General features: G+C 48.0%; 1 protein-coding gene across 3 annotated transcripts in view; it reads left to right on the top strand.

Annotated features, from left to right (window-relative positions):
- SOAT1 (sterol O-acyltransferase 1) overlaps positions 1-17,709 on the top strand; it is a 238,058-nt gene that overhangs the window by 62,773 nt on the left and 157,576 nt on the right. For 2 of the 3 annotated variants that reach the window (XM_086955365.1, XM_086955372.1), the window contains exon 2: positions 11,108-11,235. In XM_086955365.1, coding sequence (XP_086811491.1) covers positions 11,118-11,235 — 118 coding nt within the window. In that variant the 5' untranslated portion in view covers positions 11,108-11,117. Of the gene's footprint in view, positions 1-11,107; positions 11,236-14,282; positions 14,602-17,709 lie in introns of those variants that run through there. The other variant, XM_086955378.1, reaches the window with a different exon arrangement.

Below are 17,709 nucleotides of genomic sequence, written 5' to 3'. Positions count from 1 at the left end.
ACGTCGTATAGGGAATGTGGAAAATGATAAACCATCAAATAAGTTTGTTGCCAATGCCTAACTGTCGATAGTCTCGAACGTCTATAGCAAATTAACAAGGCCAAGCGCTTTTTGAGCTTCAATGGAGAGAAGGAGATCTTCCTTCTGTGAGAGGTAAATTTTGGCCAGGAGGTTCATAAGGTGTTAAGTATTGTTCCCGCATTGCTGTGTTGGAATAAATCTTGCCTGGTCCGGGTCAACCAAACCTGGATTCAGGCGGTGTGCTAGAATACCAGTGAAAAGCTTGGTGTCTGTTTAGAAGAGAAATGGGTCTATATGAGCTGCAAAGAGCAGGGTCTTTGCCCAGGTTGGTAAACACCAAAATAGATGCCTCCAACATAGAATCAGTCCAGGAACTAGAGTCAAAGAATGATTTGTAGTGTTGAGTCAGTAAGGGAGCAAGCTTGTGACAAAATGTTTTATAAAATTTGGCAGTGAAGCCGTTGGGACCAGGAGATGTTGAGGTCTTGAGGCGAGCAATCGCCGAGATCACCACTTCTAAATGTATAGGTTGACCAAGCAAGGCCACCTTTGCTGGGGTCAGTGAAATCAAAGCCATGCCATCTAGGAATTGAGAGGGATCCCCTGTAGACCCATCAGAGGAGGAGTGTAGGGCACTATACAAGACCTGAAAGGCTGAGGCAATTTCTGCATCAGAGTAAACATATGTAAAGCAGTCGGTGCGTATTTCTTTTCACTGAGCCAGAGTGAGTTTTACTCCGGAGGCAGTTGTAGGAAGGTAGGATCCTTCTAGCATGGTTACCCCCAACTTTTTGCCTGTTGTTGCTCTGTTTTCGGACTAGTCTTACTGGGATCCTGCAAATCAGGATCCCCGTCACTGTGCTTCCTCCCTAAATTTGACAGTGGTAAGTACTTTGGTACCTTCCCAATTGGCTGCTGGTGTACCCATGTAAGTCCCTAGTATATGGTACTAAGGTACCCAGGGCATAGGTACACCATGGGTCTCCCATGGGCTGCTGCATGTATTATGCCACCCAAGAGAGACCACGCAAACTGTGAGTACAGGCCTACATTGGTTGTGCAAGTTTGTGATAGCACCACTTGCAACTGATAGGTTTCCTTATATCTGAGGTAACTGCACGTAAAACCTGTAAGTCACCCCTACAGCAGGCTCTTCAGTCCTGAGGGCTGGGTGCTTGGTTACAAGTGTGAGGGTGCCCTGCATGAGCAGGGCCCCTCTACAAACCCGGGAGTAGATTCTCCAGGCTTTGTAAGTGTGGTCAGCCATTTAATACATATAGTAGACATCAAGTCAAATACGGAATGTCTAACTATATATTGGCTGCACCGAAACCAGTCATGTTTGGTATCAAACATGTTGTAATCCTACCCTAAGACTGATTCCATGGTTGAATGTAGGATCCCATGTACTGGGGGCTCCCTTATTGCCCCCCTGGATTACCAGTAGCAGCCTTTTAGGGTCTAACAGCAAGCTAATGCTATTGCCGACCACAGACACATTTCTGGCCCTCCTGCTGCTGAGCTGAGCTGGAGTAGGGGGAAGGCAGAACAATAGGTTTCTTGCCACAGGAAGGTATGACCACCTCCTCGACAAGACTTGGTGTATTGGGCTGGGGTTGGGGTGCTTGCCAGTATCACAAGTGTGCTTTGAAGGGCACATTTGGCACGCTCCTTGCATATTCCATTTTGAGCCATTTCAGGGAGCCGTTGGCTCCCTTTCTGGTGTGAAACTGGGGGTGGTTCTTCAGATTTGTCGTGGGGCAATACTCCAGACTGAAACCATGTCACTCTTCAACCTTCTGGATACTTGGACTTTGCTGGACTTTGCCTGGAACCAAGACTGCATCACGAAAGGCTCCTGCTGCTCCTAGTCTCGCTGTTCTGCAAGTTTTCTTTGTCATCTGTGCTCCCTCCAGGATCTGCAACAGACCTGTGGGCATCAAGAACTCCCTTGGAGTGAAGGAGTCCCTGCCCTGCATCTGCAGGCACCGCAACAAAGCTGACCAGTCTGCTGCTCCCGTCGTCCAGCGGACTTTGAAAGGCTCAGCAATACAGGTGGTGGTTCTGCAACTCCCTCGAGGATCGACCTGTCCTCTGGAATTTGAAGCCAGTTATCCTTGTCTGAACCGCTGGGACCTAACCCCTGTACACTGCGTCTACTTGCCATTGCCAACCCTTATTGGCTCTGCACTCGAGATCTTTGGGCTACAGGAAGCTCCAGCATCTCTTCCTGTCAAGATCTTTGTCCTCGCCGCATCCTCGCTGCCATGGGCCTTCATCTTTGTTGAACTGCTCAAGGACCTCTTGCAACTCCTGTGCCTTTGACCTGTGGGTCCTCTAGAGGCTTTTCTTTTACTTCAGTGGGTTCTCCTGCTTGCTCGGGCCTGCTCTGACTCTCCTGCACTTAGTGAGTCCCTTGGACTTTGCTGGTCCCAATGTTGCTCCTTCATCGTTTTTCACATCTGTTGCTGCTACCAAGACTGCTTGGTGCTCCCGTCAGACTTCACCCCCCCCCCCCACCCCCCACCCCCTTGGCTCTCGACTTCCGACGTAGGACAGCTTGTGAATGGCTCCTGGTCTTTCACAGCGTCGCCTGGTCCGCACAGCTGCAGCAACATGGTCACAGTCATCACTCCTTCATCTTTGGTCATCAGTGGTCATTGCTCTGCTGTGCTTCCTGGTCACCTCTGAGTGGCATAGACTCTGCCCACTCTGCTTGAAGATTCTTCTCTTCAACAATCCACTCTTGGATTCCACCGGACTCTTGCACAGTCTTCTCCAGTAGCATCTTCTTCATAGTCCTCTGTTGTGCTCTACAGCGGTTTCCGACGTCACTTCGCACCTATGCACCCAGCTTCCCTGGTGTAGATGTCCTGGTTCCTGGGAAATCCCTGGTTAGGGTGACCCTCCAACCTTTTGTCTTCCATGGGGTTTCTTCAGGTCCACTGGGAAGGGTCCTTCTTCTTTAAGCCTTGCATCAGCCTTGACCTCTGGTCCAGGGCAGCACTCCCCAGCAGCTCCGGCTTGCCGCACGCTCCGCTCTGGTCCAGAGCCCCCTCCTTGAGTAGGGTTCGTGCCGGCAGAGCACCTCAGATGGTATTCTCCTCCTCGCCTTTCCCAGTCTTCGCCTGCATCCTAATCCCCCTCACTCATTTATTACTTATTTTGTGTGTTCCTACTGCTCCATTGTTAACTGTATTCCGTATTGTATTGTTTTGTTTTTCACCGCAGTTCTTCTGTGTATTATTCCTGCCGCTGCCCCCTGCGGCCCGCCCCCTGACACAGCCCCTCTCCTGCCATTCTTATTCTGTCCCGGCCCCTTCCACTACATAATGTCTACCGCTGCGCGGTGGCGCAGCAGACGCGCCCAGCAGGCGCGCCTAAGGCAAGCCCTCTGTGCCTGTCCACGTCTGGACCGCACCCAACGCCAGACCCCCTGGCCCCCGCGAGCACCATGATACTAGATGCCAAAACCTACCACGCACTCAACGCCATCCGATCTTCCACCTGCTTCCAGGCCACCCCGAAGCTCACCCACAGACCCTTCACCTGCCGAAACTGCAGCTACACATGCCAGCGCACACCGGCACGTCCTGCCCACCCCACCAAAGCGGACCACAACCACCTCCGATGCATACTGCTCGACACCCGCTCTGTCCACAGGCACACCAAACTCACCGGACATCGCTTTCCTGATGGAGACCTGGATGAACTCCTCATCGGCACCCGACGTTGCCATAGCCATTCCGGCCGGCTACAAGATCACCCGCAGGGACTGCACCAACAGACCGGGAGGAGGAATCTCGACCAACACCGAAGACACCCTCAGCACCACCAAACACCTGCACTTCCAGATCCACATCAATCCCAACACCACCCTCAGAGGAACCCTCGAGTACAGAAGCTCTCCCCCCCCCCCCTCACGGGACCCAGGCCGCAGTTCACCGACTCCCTCACAGTTGCCATCCGCGCGCACGCCCTGGCCTCCACAGACTGCATCCTCCTCTGAGACCTGGACTTCCACCTCGAGAACACCAACGATGGCAACTCCAACGCACTACTGGACAACCTCTGCCTCAAACAGCTCGTCACGACACCCACCCACTCCGCCGGACCCCATTTTCTCCGCCAGCAGCCACGTCTCCATCAGCCACACCACCGAACTCCACTGGACCGACCACCGCTGCATCCACTTCTCCTTCAAGAAAACCATCGCACACAACCATCAGCAAAGAATGCCCCACCGCAGTTGGAATAAGGTCACCGAAGACCAGCTTACCACCACCCTCGTCCGAGACCCATCAGCCGACCACACCGACACAGCTGCCCCCAATCTCAAGCGATGGATTGAGGACTGCGCCAATACTCTCGCCCGATCAAAAAACCCGCAGACGTCCCGACAGAAGAGCCATCTGGTTCACCGCTGACCTCCAAACATCCAAGCAGACCTACCGGAGACTAGAGAAGAAATGGCGCAGCGAGCAAACTCCGGACAACCATGCGGCCCTCAATACCGCCAGCCGCAGACACCATCAACTCATCCGAACGGCCAAAAGGACCTCCTTCAAAGACCGTATCAACAACGCACACAATAGCAAAGAACTCTTCAACATCGTAAAGGAACTCGCCAACCCCAGATCCAGCTCCAACATCCCGCCGTCACAAGACAGACTCTCTAGCTACCTTCTTCCACCGCAAGATCGCAGACATCCACAACCGCTTAAACAGCCAGACCTTTCCGACAGCCACCAACACCCTAGACTCACCACCCCCCAGACACACTGATCGCCTGATCTCCTGGAAACACGTCAACGTCGAAGACCCCATCAAGACCATGGACACCATCTACTCCGGCTCACCATCAGACCCCTGCCCTCTCCTTATCTTCAACAAAGCGAGCCCCATCATCGCACCCCAGCTCTGTAAGATCTTCAACAGCTTATTCGAGACCGCCACCTTCCCAGAAAGCTGGAAACACGCAGAGATCAACGCCCTATTCAAGAAACCGAAGGCAGACCCTAAGGACCTCAAGAGCTTCCGGCCCATCTCCCTGCTCCTGTTCCTGGAGAAAGTCATCGAAGGTAGTCATCAGGCAACCAACCCAATTCCTCAAAGAAAACAACACCTTGGACTCATCCCAATCCGGATTCTGCAACAACCACAGCACAGAAACCACCCTCCTCTCCGCCACCGATGACACCAGGGCCCTGCTAGATAACTGCAAAACTGCGGCCCTCATTCTCCTGGACCTCTCGGCCGCCTTCTACACCATCTGCCACCACACCCTGCGCACAATACAAGCACTCCACATTGCAGATCCAGCATACCTCAACAAGCAACTCACCTTCTACACCCCCAACCGCCAGCTCTGCTCCACTGAGCTCGCCACTGTTCCACGCGTCCACCGAACAACCGCTGGCGGCAGATCCTTCTCCCACCTTGATGCTAAGACATGGAACACCCTCCCCATCCACCTACGACAGACCCAGGACCTGCTGACCTTCTGGAGACTCTTCAAGGCCTGGTTGTTTGATCAGTAGCTGCTCTCCTCCTCCCCCCCAGCGCCTTGAGACCCTCACGGGTGAGTAGCGCGCTCTACAAATGTTTGTTTGATTGATTTAAAACTGAAAACGCGACTTTCCCATTGAGTACTATTGAGTACGTGGCTGTGTTTCCACTCTGCACACAGCCTACGTGGGGTACTTACTTTGGATGGTTCCTTGCGTCCCCATTTCTTCTGAGTCTCCTGGTCCAAGTCCCGACTTCGGTCGCAGTTTGCATTCCACTTTCTTAGTATATGGTTTGCTCTTCCCCTCTAGACCACTGTGTAATATGCCTACTTACCTGTTTACAATTGAAGCATTGTGTGTATTTGTGATGATATCTCCGTATAGGAGATATACCAATGTGTTAGTGAGTGTTGTACAATAAAAATACATTTTTATAAAAGCAGTGTGTGCTTCTTTTTCATTTAACCTACACTACATGATAAGAGCTGGTAAAACAAGATGCTTAACACTCCTGGACTAAACCTGAAGGCTACTCTCCAAATTTACCACTTCGAGAGCTTTCTATTGTTGTCTAAGACCACTAAAAGCAAAATAACATAAGGGTTGACTAGTGCAAAGTGCTTCACTTAAATAAGTGTGCACCATATACTAAGCCAGCCTCCTACAGCGGTAGACTAGCATGTGCCCGCATGGATTATTACTGAGATAGAATTTATGGGTAAAGCTTAGCAAAGCATATTCTGCCCCGTCGAGGTCAATGTGTTTAAGGAGAAGCCTCGTTTTTTGCGCTCCTGCTAAATTCTAGGTGCCCCCATATGCTTATGTATAACTTTGAGTTCCACAACTGGCCGTTTCAGTTTAAAATGGACCGCAGGCAGGCGTCTTTTAGTCTCTGTAACAGTAGATAGGACCTCACCTCTGAGAAAAAAGCATGACCACTCCATTCTTCTTGTAGGGGCTGGAAGACCAAAGCTGACAAGGAAAACAGTGAGATTGCATTCTGGGTTTGTCTTTGGTAAGTAAGTGGGTTTCCTGAAGGAGACTTATATCGCAACCTGATTGGTTTAACAGCGAGAGTACTACCACCCACTTATTAAGATTTATGCCACAGACGTTAAAACTAAGAACCGGAAGGGCCTGGAATGAAGAATACGAAGAGAAAGAGTTGTATAATGCTCCGGGACCCCAGATTGGCAGCAGTGTCGAAGAGCAACCTTTGCCAGGGGGTGCCCAAGAAGGAGAGGCTAGGAAAGGAAGATACTAAGAAATATGTGCGGAGAAGCAAAAGAAGGGGAAAAAAAACAGCATGAACTGAGCTAACAAAATAGCATGTAATGGTAGCCTAAGTCCGTCTTAAGAGGAGATGAATTGGAAACATGAGCCAAGGAGGAAAATAAACATTCCCAAAGCTCATAGGAAGAATGAGTCTAACGAGTAAAGGAGTACAAGGCTGTACCAAATGTATGTTATGTCTACTCTCCATCCCTGCCACCGTGATTCCCTCCTGCCTGAGGGGCAAAACTATAATAAGGTTGATTCCAAGATGTTATGGTGCTTCAGGCTGCTCAGAAGATCCAGACAATGTCTGAAGCACAGCTTGTCTCTCTTTAGCCATGGAGGCATGGTCTGGTGGTGTTCCGGCAGAAGGTCCTTTGTTTCCTTGCCATCTGGATCTCCTCTGTCCCTTACTTTCTGTAGGGCTAATATGACGTTCCTTCAATGCAGAGTCTGGAATTCCAAGGATATTAAAAGTTTCCTTAAGTGATCGCAGCTGGAACAGTTTCCCAGAGACAAAATATGATCCAGAGAGGGTGGCTCCAGGAGTATGGTATTCCATTTGTGCAAATGAGCAGTGACTGGGCAGATATTTCAACATATCTGAAGTGTTATGGCTGATAAGTCCTGGTATAGCACAGGTGTTTGACCTCTGCACTGAATCAGTGGGATTCCCGAGCCCTGCGAAAAATGCTCTTTCATTTTTAATTAGTGGTCACAGGTCAGAATTTCAGCGAGGGGGACGTCATCTAGTTTCGGTGGGCCCAAGCGATGAACATGATCGCGTTTTAGATCTAGATCTTCAGAGGTTCCCAAGAGATGTCGAAAAAGGGCCCGACATATTCTCTGAGATCACTTCCCTCTGCTTGGGTCGGAACTCCCCTGATGCGTATATTATTCCATCTGGAATGATTCTCCAAGTCCTCAGCGTTGGCTTGTAGTTTGACTTGCTGTTCCTGTAGGCAGAGAACTTTTTGTTGCAACAATTCAGTCTCTTTGTCACACCAGGATTCGCAGTCTTCCCATGGCAGAAACCCTGTTCCTAATTTTCTCCAGGTCACTGTGAGCTTCTCGCAGATCTGCAGAGAGTTCTGCCTTCTTCATACGCAAGTAATTGCAAAGAGATGTGAAGAGCACTTCTAAGAAGGATTTTGTCACCGGCCTCTGCAAGTCATGTGATTCAGACAGGTGCTCTGTGTCAAGGGCGAGTGGTTTAGTATTGCTTGCAGCCCGAGCAGGTTTTGCAAGCATGTCCTTAAGACGGCAATCTTTTTTGGACTGGACTGTAGACACGATGAGGATCCAGTGGAAATCTAGGCCAGAAATGGGGCAATCCAATAACCACACGGTGTTAATTCAAGTGCGCACCCCAGCAAAGTGCCCAGCCAGATCAGAGATGACCTAAGGTTTCCCAGTATCCAAGTACAAAGAACAGTCAATAGGCAGCTGGTCCCCTAAAACTATGCTTTGAGATCCAAACAATGAAACGGTATGGACTCCTGTGCGTGAACTCTATAACAGCAGAGGTGGCAACAGTATGGGGAGGAAGTAGTAGGTCAAATGTGCGCCACCAGGGAAAGTGCCTGACGGTGAACCACTGTTCCACAAGCAAGGGAGCGAGCCCACAAAGAGCAAGCTGCGTTTTCGAATTTCAGGGACCTGAATAATTTAAACCCGTGGAGGGCAGTAAAGGGTCAGTAGATCTTCAAGATGTCCTGTGGAGCTCCCTCAGATGCAGTTACAAGTAGGTGATAACCCACTCCCAGTTAGGCATTTTGTGGAAAATGGAGGAGAGCAGGCGCCGCTCAATCCCCAGTCAGCACAGAAGGTTAGAGCACACATTGCCTGTGCAAATACAGAAGTTTGTAGTCCTGTACAGGTTCTGCCATCCGAGCCGATCCAGAGGTAGATCTCACTGCAGGCAAGATAGGCAACTGGCAGTGTTACTACTTGGGTGATTAGCCAGCAGCAGGAAAGGACTACCCGCTGGGGCCTAGGTTGCAGACTAGCTATGAAGGCCCCAGTTTATAGCCTCCCCCACGCGGTGCAGCCGCTCCCTGGGAGAAACGCAGGTCAACCGCACCAAGGTGTGGAAGCCACCAGGGGCCTAGCTCCTCTCTTGGAAGGGGCAGCAGTGAGTCAGGGGGGTAAAATCTATTGACATCCAACCCCCACCCCAGTGGATTGGGGCATCCCATGCCTCCGGGGCAACAGCAATGAGGCTCGGACTAAGAGCTCTGCCGCAGGAACTCAAGGTGGGGCTGTCCACCATCCAAGCAGGGAAGTGGATACAATTAGAAATATAGGACTAGCAAGACTTGGATGCCTTCTCCAAAATAAATTCCTGTAATAACAGGACCTGATACAAACCTGCTGTATGTATGGTGCCCTAGGTGTATATAAAAATACTGTAAACAGACTAACATTGGTAATATTGCTGTTTTAGTCACAACAATAAAACATTGTGTTCAGTGTGACTCAAATAACTTAATCTGAACATGTCACCAGGGACATTAGGTGTTGTGATGTCATGTTAACTTAGGGGGCAAGTTGTGTAGCTGAGTGACTGCATAGTCCGAGAGGTGTGGCGGAACTACATTTGGGAAATGAGTTCTAGGAAATTTTAGATTGCTCTGCTTTACCGCCTTCTTAATGACAAAGGATTTGGGAATGGGTTGTTATACATGATATACGGATGAAAGTTAGAGGGCTTTTTCCAGAGGTTAGACTGTATTTAGGGGTACCTAAAGAAAGATTTTATTAAGTAGTTCAGGTTTTGGAGTAGTAGGACACTATTGTAGGAGTTGGCTCAACAGATATAGTGGTAGAAGTTATGATAGTACTTGTGCGTTTCCTATAAAAATGTCTTCCTTATCATGGGCAGTGGTACATGGAAGCACAACAGCAGTCTGAACGGTAAGAGGGAGACATTGTTGATGAATATAATGTCATTAGCCATGATATGCTGGTGTCTTCCATGAATCTGTTTAACCATGGCTCTTTCTGTATAATTAGTTGTGCAAGCCTTTCACATGTGAACATCTCCGGTCAACGTCACCCATGTGACATTGTGAACAACTTTCTTCCTTGTGAAATCCCGCTGTGTGCACAATCCAAAGACTGACTACTTTCTGCTCTATCTCCTTGTAACCCCATGTCTACTTTGTCACCCTGTCTTACTCAGCTCTTCATTTGTGACTTCCAGCGAACCACTGATCTTCCGGTGTCTGTAACCCCAGTTCATCCCCATAGGGTCCGTCGGTGTTCATGGGAACAGGCTGAATATGAGTCATAAAGTTTCACTTATGCTTGCAAAGCTCGCTAGCCCGTCCTACAACTAACCAATGTAGTATCTCAAGTTAGACTATCGTTCTGAAATTATATTTATTTTTATGCTGGGGAAAGAGAACCTTATATTAATCAAAACAGGAGACTAGTAGTTCTGGACTCCACGTTTAGAACTTGGTTCTTTAAGTGAAGGCAACTGAGATGAGATTTGCCCCATAGAAGGATGAAAATGGTCATAATTGAGCCTCGCTAAAAACTTCTGAAACCCCAAAGGAATGTGGCGACTATATAGCGGACTTTCAACCCCTGCAAATATATCCAGCGTCTGGTTGGAGGATTCTCAATCAGAAGGAGCAGTTGTCAAAATTCCATGTTCTCTAGAAGTGGTGAAATGGGCAATCATGTGAACGCCCTGAAGGAGATATTTGGGGACAGACTGTTAAATTTGTGTTCTATTTTTTGGGAGGAACGTTTTTAAAATCATAATTTAGGGGGAGGGGGACTTTAATCATGTCATCAGTAGTTGATTGCCTTTTTTTTGAGAACTTGACCTCTGCCGATCATGTGTTCTTTTTCAGACCTTTTAAACTTGGGTTGTCCAGGGTTTGTCCCCAAAGACACTAATATGACAGCCACATTAGATAAATGTATATACATTGAATGTAAATTGAAATAATTTGCATTCAGTTGTTACTAAGACAACATGCAATGGGTTCAACCCCAATGCACCAACGTTATACAGCACTGATCTATACTATTTGAATCTCCGATTGCAGTCTTCTAAATCCCAGTCATTTAAAAACTACTGTTACCCTTCACCTTTCTTGCATCAATTAATTTGGGTCTTGTTAGAAGCAAGAGCCTTGAACAGCTTTCTTGCTGCTCCTCACATGCCTTTGCTGTGCAAGAGCACTAGACTGAATCCTTATCTTGTCATTGGACAAATGGTGCCTGATCAGAGCTTGAACAGTTGTTTCCAGTATATTAATTCTGCTAATTCCCGTCTTTTTCAGGCTTCCCACGATGGCAGTACAAGATGGCATCTCGTTGAGAAGTCGACGCTTATCACCCAAAACACCAGAACAGGAAGAGGGATTCCGAAAAGGAGATGGAGATTCATTGTCAATGGGGCTGAGCAATGGTGAGCCTCAACATTTTAAGTTCCAATTACCTCTCGGCCGTTGTGAAGGTGTCTGAGCACCATTGTTTCTCTTCTTGCTCCCACGCTGTCAGAATCGAAGAGAGACTCATAAAATGCTGTTGTATTTTGTATTTTAAGAAGTAGCGTTAGTGTTTTTTGTGTGTGAAGCATTGTGAGTTTATGATGGCAGGATCATCGTTTTTAAGTTCTCAGTTTTGGACTCTGGAAGATAATTTTTTTTAATTTTTGGTGAAATTTACTTTGTGGCTTTTTACCGGGAGACACCCTGGAAATAACTATTCTGTAGGCTACTGGTTTTTAAAAATTGGTTTAATGGCCCTTATCAGTGTGTTTAGGTTTTTGAAAGATTTCCAGAGGACGTTGCTTTGTGTACTTTTGGAACGAAAACTTCGTAGGGGGGAATTTGTGGTGCAAGATTTTCTAGGAAGAGTGGTCTGGATTTCAGTAGAAAGCCCCTGGCATGCGCGGCCTGTGACAGTCATTTTCTTTGGGACATTACTCCGTGCATTGGTGGAAGAGAAATGTTTGGGGACAGATTGCTGTTAGACCTATCATCCTTAGTGTGATCTTCCCCCAAACCTTTTGCTTTCTTACCTCCATTTGCTATATCTTCTTTGTTGGTCTTCAGTCTCTGAGCACTTAACCAGTGCTAAAGTGCATGATTGGCATATTTAGTTTACTTGTAAGTCTCTTTTAAAGTAGTATGGCATATACTCAGGGCCGGTTATCTAAATGTTACTAGTGGACCTGCAGCACTGGTTGTGCCACCCTCACAAGTAGCATTTGAAACTTGTTTAAAGCCGGACATTGCAAGGCCTGTGTGTGCAGTTAAATGCCACATTGGGTTGGAATTTAAAACCACTTGCCAAGCCTTAAACTCCCCTTTTATTACACATAAGTCACCTGTGGGGTAGGCCCTAGGTAGCTTTAAGGGTAGGTGTAATTAAAAGGGAGGACATGTACTGTTAAGTTTTACATGTCCTGTTAGTGACAATCAGCTACATTTGCTTTTCTCTACTGTGGGGCCTACTCCTCTCCTAGGTTAGCATTGGGAATTCCTTAAAACACTTATAAGCTGTAATTCCAGATTAGAAAGGAGTAGCTACATCATGTTACATATTGCATTTAGCATTACTGTTTTAGAAATGCCACTTTTAGAAAGGGGACATTTCTCTGCTCTTACTGCTCTATGTGCCTTGCAGTCTATCTCAAATACACATCTGGGGTGGGTGACAGATGCACTTTGTGCATTCCTTCTAGACAGCCACAAACACAGGAAGGGTGGGTGGGACTCGGAACTCATCTGTATTTATCTACCTTCTGATAGCTCTTCCTGGGCATGAAGAGAGAGGGGGAGTTGACACGTATGTCTGAATAGGCATTGTCCTGTGTCCCACCCAAATGGCTGATTAGCTCCCACAGATATCCTGGCAGACAGGGCTGGGATGAAAGGGGACCTGTGCACTTCAAGGTCCTGCTTTGAAGTAACCCCCACTTCAAAGGCACATTTGGTTTAAGAATTGGGGCTCTAACCCTACCAAGACAGTACACTACTGGACCTGTGAAGAACTCTGCCAGGAGTAAAGGTTGCTGTGCTACAAAGTTTGCCACTATGCCTGACTGCTCCTCTGCAGGAACTGGTTTCTACTTTGCTGAGCTGCCCTGCTGATATCTGCCCTGCTGAGGACATGGACTGAACTCATCTCACTTGAACCCAGAGTGACACCAAGGGCTTGCTAGCTTGCCTCCTGTTTCTGAAGTGTCAGGGCCATCAAAGACTTCCTACAACTCTGCTGCTGCTGTTGGACTCTGCCATCAGTGATTCCTACCCTACCTGAGGTGGCAATCTAGTCCTAGGCATTGTAAGTGGAATCTACAGCTGTTTTGCTTCAAAATCGATGCAGTGACGACTTTACGCCGATCGGAACCAACATAGTGCCCTTCGACACTGACTCTTTGGACCCGACTGCGTGAATCAGAACCAACGCATCAAGCCTTAGATGCCTATGTGTGCTCCATCCAAGGCAGTGGCGTAGCTAAGCACTTTGCAGGCCGTGGTTGGGGGGTGGGTGATATGATTTTTCCGTTTGCTGCCCCTGCGGCAAACTCATGTAAGCGGAGGGAGGACGCCACTCCCAAAACTTGTGACACCTGGAGCAGACCACCCCACCCACCCCCTTACCTCGCCACTGATCCAAGGAACTTTTTCACCGTACCCTGTGTGGGTCTTGTATTTAACTTGCCCTCCTTTGCGGTCGGCCTAAACTTTGGATTTGCCCTGGTCCAGTGCGGCCCCAAGTAACCCTTTGGCACTATTGACGTCTACGCTCTACCTTTTGATGTAATATTTAAAGATGCATAACTCTGGTGCTCCATATTAGATTTTTGTCGTTTTGGTCTGGATTTTCTTATAAAATTATTTTGTGTGTGTTGCACAAATACTTTACACCTTTTATATAAGCCTAGCTGCTCTGTGCCAAGCTACCGGATGGTGAGCACAGGTTATCCGTTAGTCTGTATCTGTCTTAGGATCTGTGTAGGATTGTGGTCCCTACTTGGACCGGGTTCATACCTCTGCCAACTAGAGAACCAATTTATAGCAATTGCTTTTTAATTTTAAGGATCTTGAAAACAGTTTTGGGAATATCTCTCTGGATGAGAGTCCTGAAAGGAATATTTACTAGAGTTCATAAGAAAGTAGCTTTGAGATTCAGAAATAGTTTGCTTGGAGGCACTTTGGTTTTGGGACTTAGAAATTGATTTTCAATTGGTTGTTTGCTGTGACAGTTTGGGATTTAGGAAGAGAAACTTCTTGGGATGATCACAGTTCTCTTTTTGACATTTTATATGTCCAAGTGGTAGTCCTACAATTGCTTTTGTTATTGTTGTTGGGACAAGGGGGGCGATGAAACCTTTTTTTTCCATTTTCCCAAACAGACGTAGCTATTTTACACAACGTGTTCTGCTGTCCTCAGATAACTTATTAACAGGCTTATGAATCCATTGCAGCCAGGTCTTTATCTCTTGGAGTTCAGCCCTGGGGGCAGGGAGCACTGGATTAGGCTGGAAGAGGCCTGCATCACTCCCTCTTCTCTTACTCGTTTCATTGTTGACATCCCACATTGCTGCTGTGAACACAGAGCAACCCCAGAAATACCTGGCATAACCACACTAAATCGCTGACACCTGTTTGGTAAAAAGGTTTATAGTTGGATACAAAGCAGCTAAAAGAATGACTTTTTAAAGAGCCTTATTACTGAAAGAGGGGTCCAGGGACCAAGAAAAGTTCCAGAGTCAGTCGGAATGAGGAACTCAAAATGGCTGAGAGGTGCCGGGAGCTGGGAGGTAAGAGTTCAGAAACTGTGAGTCAAAGTGTGGGGGGACTCAAAGTCAAAGGATCAATGGTCTGCAGAACTGAGGAAATGGTGTACAAAGTCAGCAAGGAAGAGAGTTGTAGAGAGGGGCTTATAAAGGCTTTACCAAACTGGACACATTTTAGGGACACACTGGTTAAGGTAACCAGATGCCGGCAGCGCGGGCATCAATGTTCTGAGACTGTCATTGTGTTATGGATGGCTTGCACTACTTCTGTGCGTTGTGCTTGTGTTTTTGAGGGGAGCGTGTAACTGTTTTGTATGTGCTAGAGAGCATGCAGCTATATTGTTGTGCTTGAAAAGATTGCACTTGAAGCTAGCACTGTTACTCTATGATTTCCGTTCAGTCCGTCAATTGAACATATAACCTCTAACCAATAACGTTCACTGCATTGTAACAATAGTTTTGTTGTAAATATTATTGAAATTTTTTCAATTCTGAAATTAGTCTGAATTAAACATTACTCAGGCCAGTGGAAAGGGGTGTGGTCTTCATTGTCCTTCCCTCCCGTTCTTCCCTTCACACAACATTCCTCTGCAGTCTGTTAGACAAGTGTGCCCATTTTCTCTTAATATCTTTCTAAAATCCAACATCTGCATGTCTCACACCTCAGCTCTTTCCTCCTCGGCACTCTTTTCACTCTTGAACGCACTTCTCGTATGTCCTTCACTTAGCCACTCCCCAAACACTCAGTGCACCCACTCACCTGCAAGTAATACATTTTCCTTTACTTTCCCTTTGTCAATATGTTGGCCACTGTATACCTCCTTCACACACATTTGCAAAGAGTCACGTTCCAACAGGCACATATGACCATTGCCCTGTGCGCTCAGCAGAGAGGTCAAGGATTGGAAGAGCCTTTATTCGGAACACCTTTTGACCCACTGACAGGCACTGTGAGAAACTTGCACTGCCTTCGGCCTCCACTCTAGATTTCTCAATCGTTACCCCTTATAAATGCATGCATGGATGGATCCGACTCATTTCAAAGTATTCACCATACAAGAGTAATGATGCTTCACATAAACACTACAGAAACATAACATCAAAGAAATAACTAATATTTTTGGGAAATGGAAGATTAAGTAAAACGTGAAATATAAACAGAAACTGAACAACTGACTTGTTTTACCTTAACGTTTTTGTATTCATTGTTCAGAAATTGACTAGTGTTTAGTCTATAAAGTTAAGAACATGATTATAGGTAGGTTGACTAGACGTCCCGGATTTCCCCAGACAGTCCCGGTTTTCAAAGGCCTCAAGACCATGTCACCCTGTAAAGCCAAATTTAAAGTATGCTTTCTTTTAGGCGCCTCTGAAGTCTGAAATAATAATTCATGTTTCTGCCAGGCATCACAGGAGGTTTCTGCCTGTTTGCAAAAGAGAGAGAGCGGGGAGGAGGAGGTAGGGGGCGCAGAGTGGAGGTCCTGCTATTGCTATATGTAAACATAGGGTAGTAAATGTTTGTGTTTATACATCTATATCAGGCGCGCAACACCCATTGGACTCACCGGGCTTCGAACCCCCCGCCTCCCCCCCCCCTCCCCCACCCCCCCCCCCGTCGTGTGTGGCAGCCCGGGATGAGACAGATCCCGGGCACACACAGAGCCGCACCCGAACGTTTCACAGGTCTTTAGAAGTCCATTTGCATGTTAATTAGGCCTTGCTGTTGTGTCACCCCTTGTTGGAGGCCCTGCAGCTCCACTCTGCCTACTGATTAAAGGTTCATATCCGTCCCCCCGCCCCCCCCCCCCGAAATTTGGCTATAGTTGTGCCTCTGATACATAGATATATACATATGTATATTTACAAGCTGGTGGTTGGTGTATGCGCACATATTTACACGGCTGCCCATATCCCCCCCCCCCCCCCCCCCCCAAAAAAAACGGATAGGCTACATATAGAAGTAAGACTAAAGACTTTAGTCCTACTTGTATGTCTGGCCTGTCTAGGATTTTGCTTCTCAAAATCTGCTCACCCTATTATATGGCCCCGTTAAGGACCTCCTTTACACTTTTCGTTTTTAATTGCTACTCGGGCTGGGAGCCGGTGCTTAGTACACGGCAGTCTTTTTCCCCTCTCCAAACCATCTGACTGAATCTGTGAGCTCACAGGGGGCCTGGCATCCTCGCCACACCGGTCACTTAGCTAGCCTGGCCGACGCCCAGTGTTCTGCCTTATTTAGCGGGCGGGCGGGCGAGTTTTGAGAAGTACGTTTGGTTGACGCCTGCAAATGACTTGACTAGAATGAAGAGGCACATACATTTTATGCGCAGCATACCCTTACTTTTTGGCACAATTTATATTTGAAATGCTACTTATTAAACTCAAGGTCACCCTTGGAGTAAGCTATAGACTACTGCTTGATGCAGGGCCGACCCTAAATCGGCTTGATCGTTGGCGGAAAGTAAATGAGGTGTGATTGGGCGAGGGGGGCAGGGGCCTTGAGACGACCGGAGTGTGAGGAAGATGGAGGGAGGGGAGGGGTTTAATGGGGGTGCTACAGGTTACGCTGAGGTACTTTACGGCCTGATTACAAGGTCTTTAATGGGACCCTATTGAGAGCAAGTGGGTGGACGAGCGCTGTTCGCATGACACGACGCCCGGCAGCAGCTCCCTCCTGTTGCGCCCCTCGGAAAATTGGCGGGCTGTGCCCCGCTGGTCTGTGCCCAAGGCCGGCCCTGGCATGCCTAGAGCGGCTGCCCGCGTGGTTCGCCGTTTGACGCCGTTTTTGTTTCGCCGTGGTGCGTAAACCAGAGCCTCCAGCCAAGAACAGAGTGCCCGTTTGTTCTCAGGGAGGATGTGTTTCACTTCCTTCACGGTCTCGCGGGCGGGAAGTGTGACAAGGCCGACTCCATTTCGCAACAGTCTCGTGATTCACAGGATGAACTCATCAGCGTATCTGATCGCCTTGTGCTCTTCCGCACAGGTCAGCAGCGGGGCCGACGTGGAGTAGACACCGAGCAAGGACTTCTCGAAAGTCTGCTAGCGCCAGACTCCGATGATTGGAGGACAGACGAGACGCAAACTGTCCGCCCAACTTATTACAGTGCGTTTAGTGACCGCGCCATATTTCCG

The sequence above is a fragment of the Lissotriton vulgaris genome, chromosome 1_1 (assembly GCF_964263255.1).
Source record: "Lissotriton vulgaris chromosome 1_1, aLisVul1.2, whole genome shotgun sequence".
NCBI classification, from domain to species: domain Eukaryota; kingdom Metazoa; phylum Chordata; class Amphibia; order Caudata; family Salamandridae; genus Lissotriton; species Lissotriton vulgaris.
This window is presented reverse-complemented; position numbering and strand designations above follow the sequence as displayed.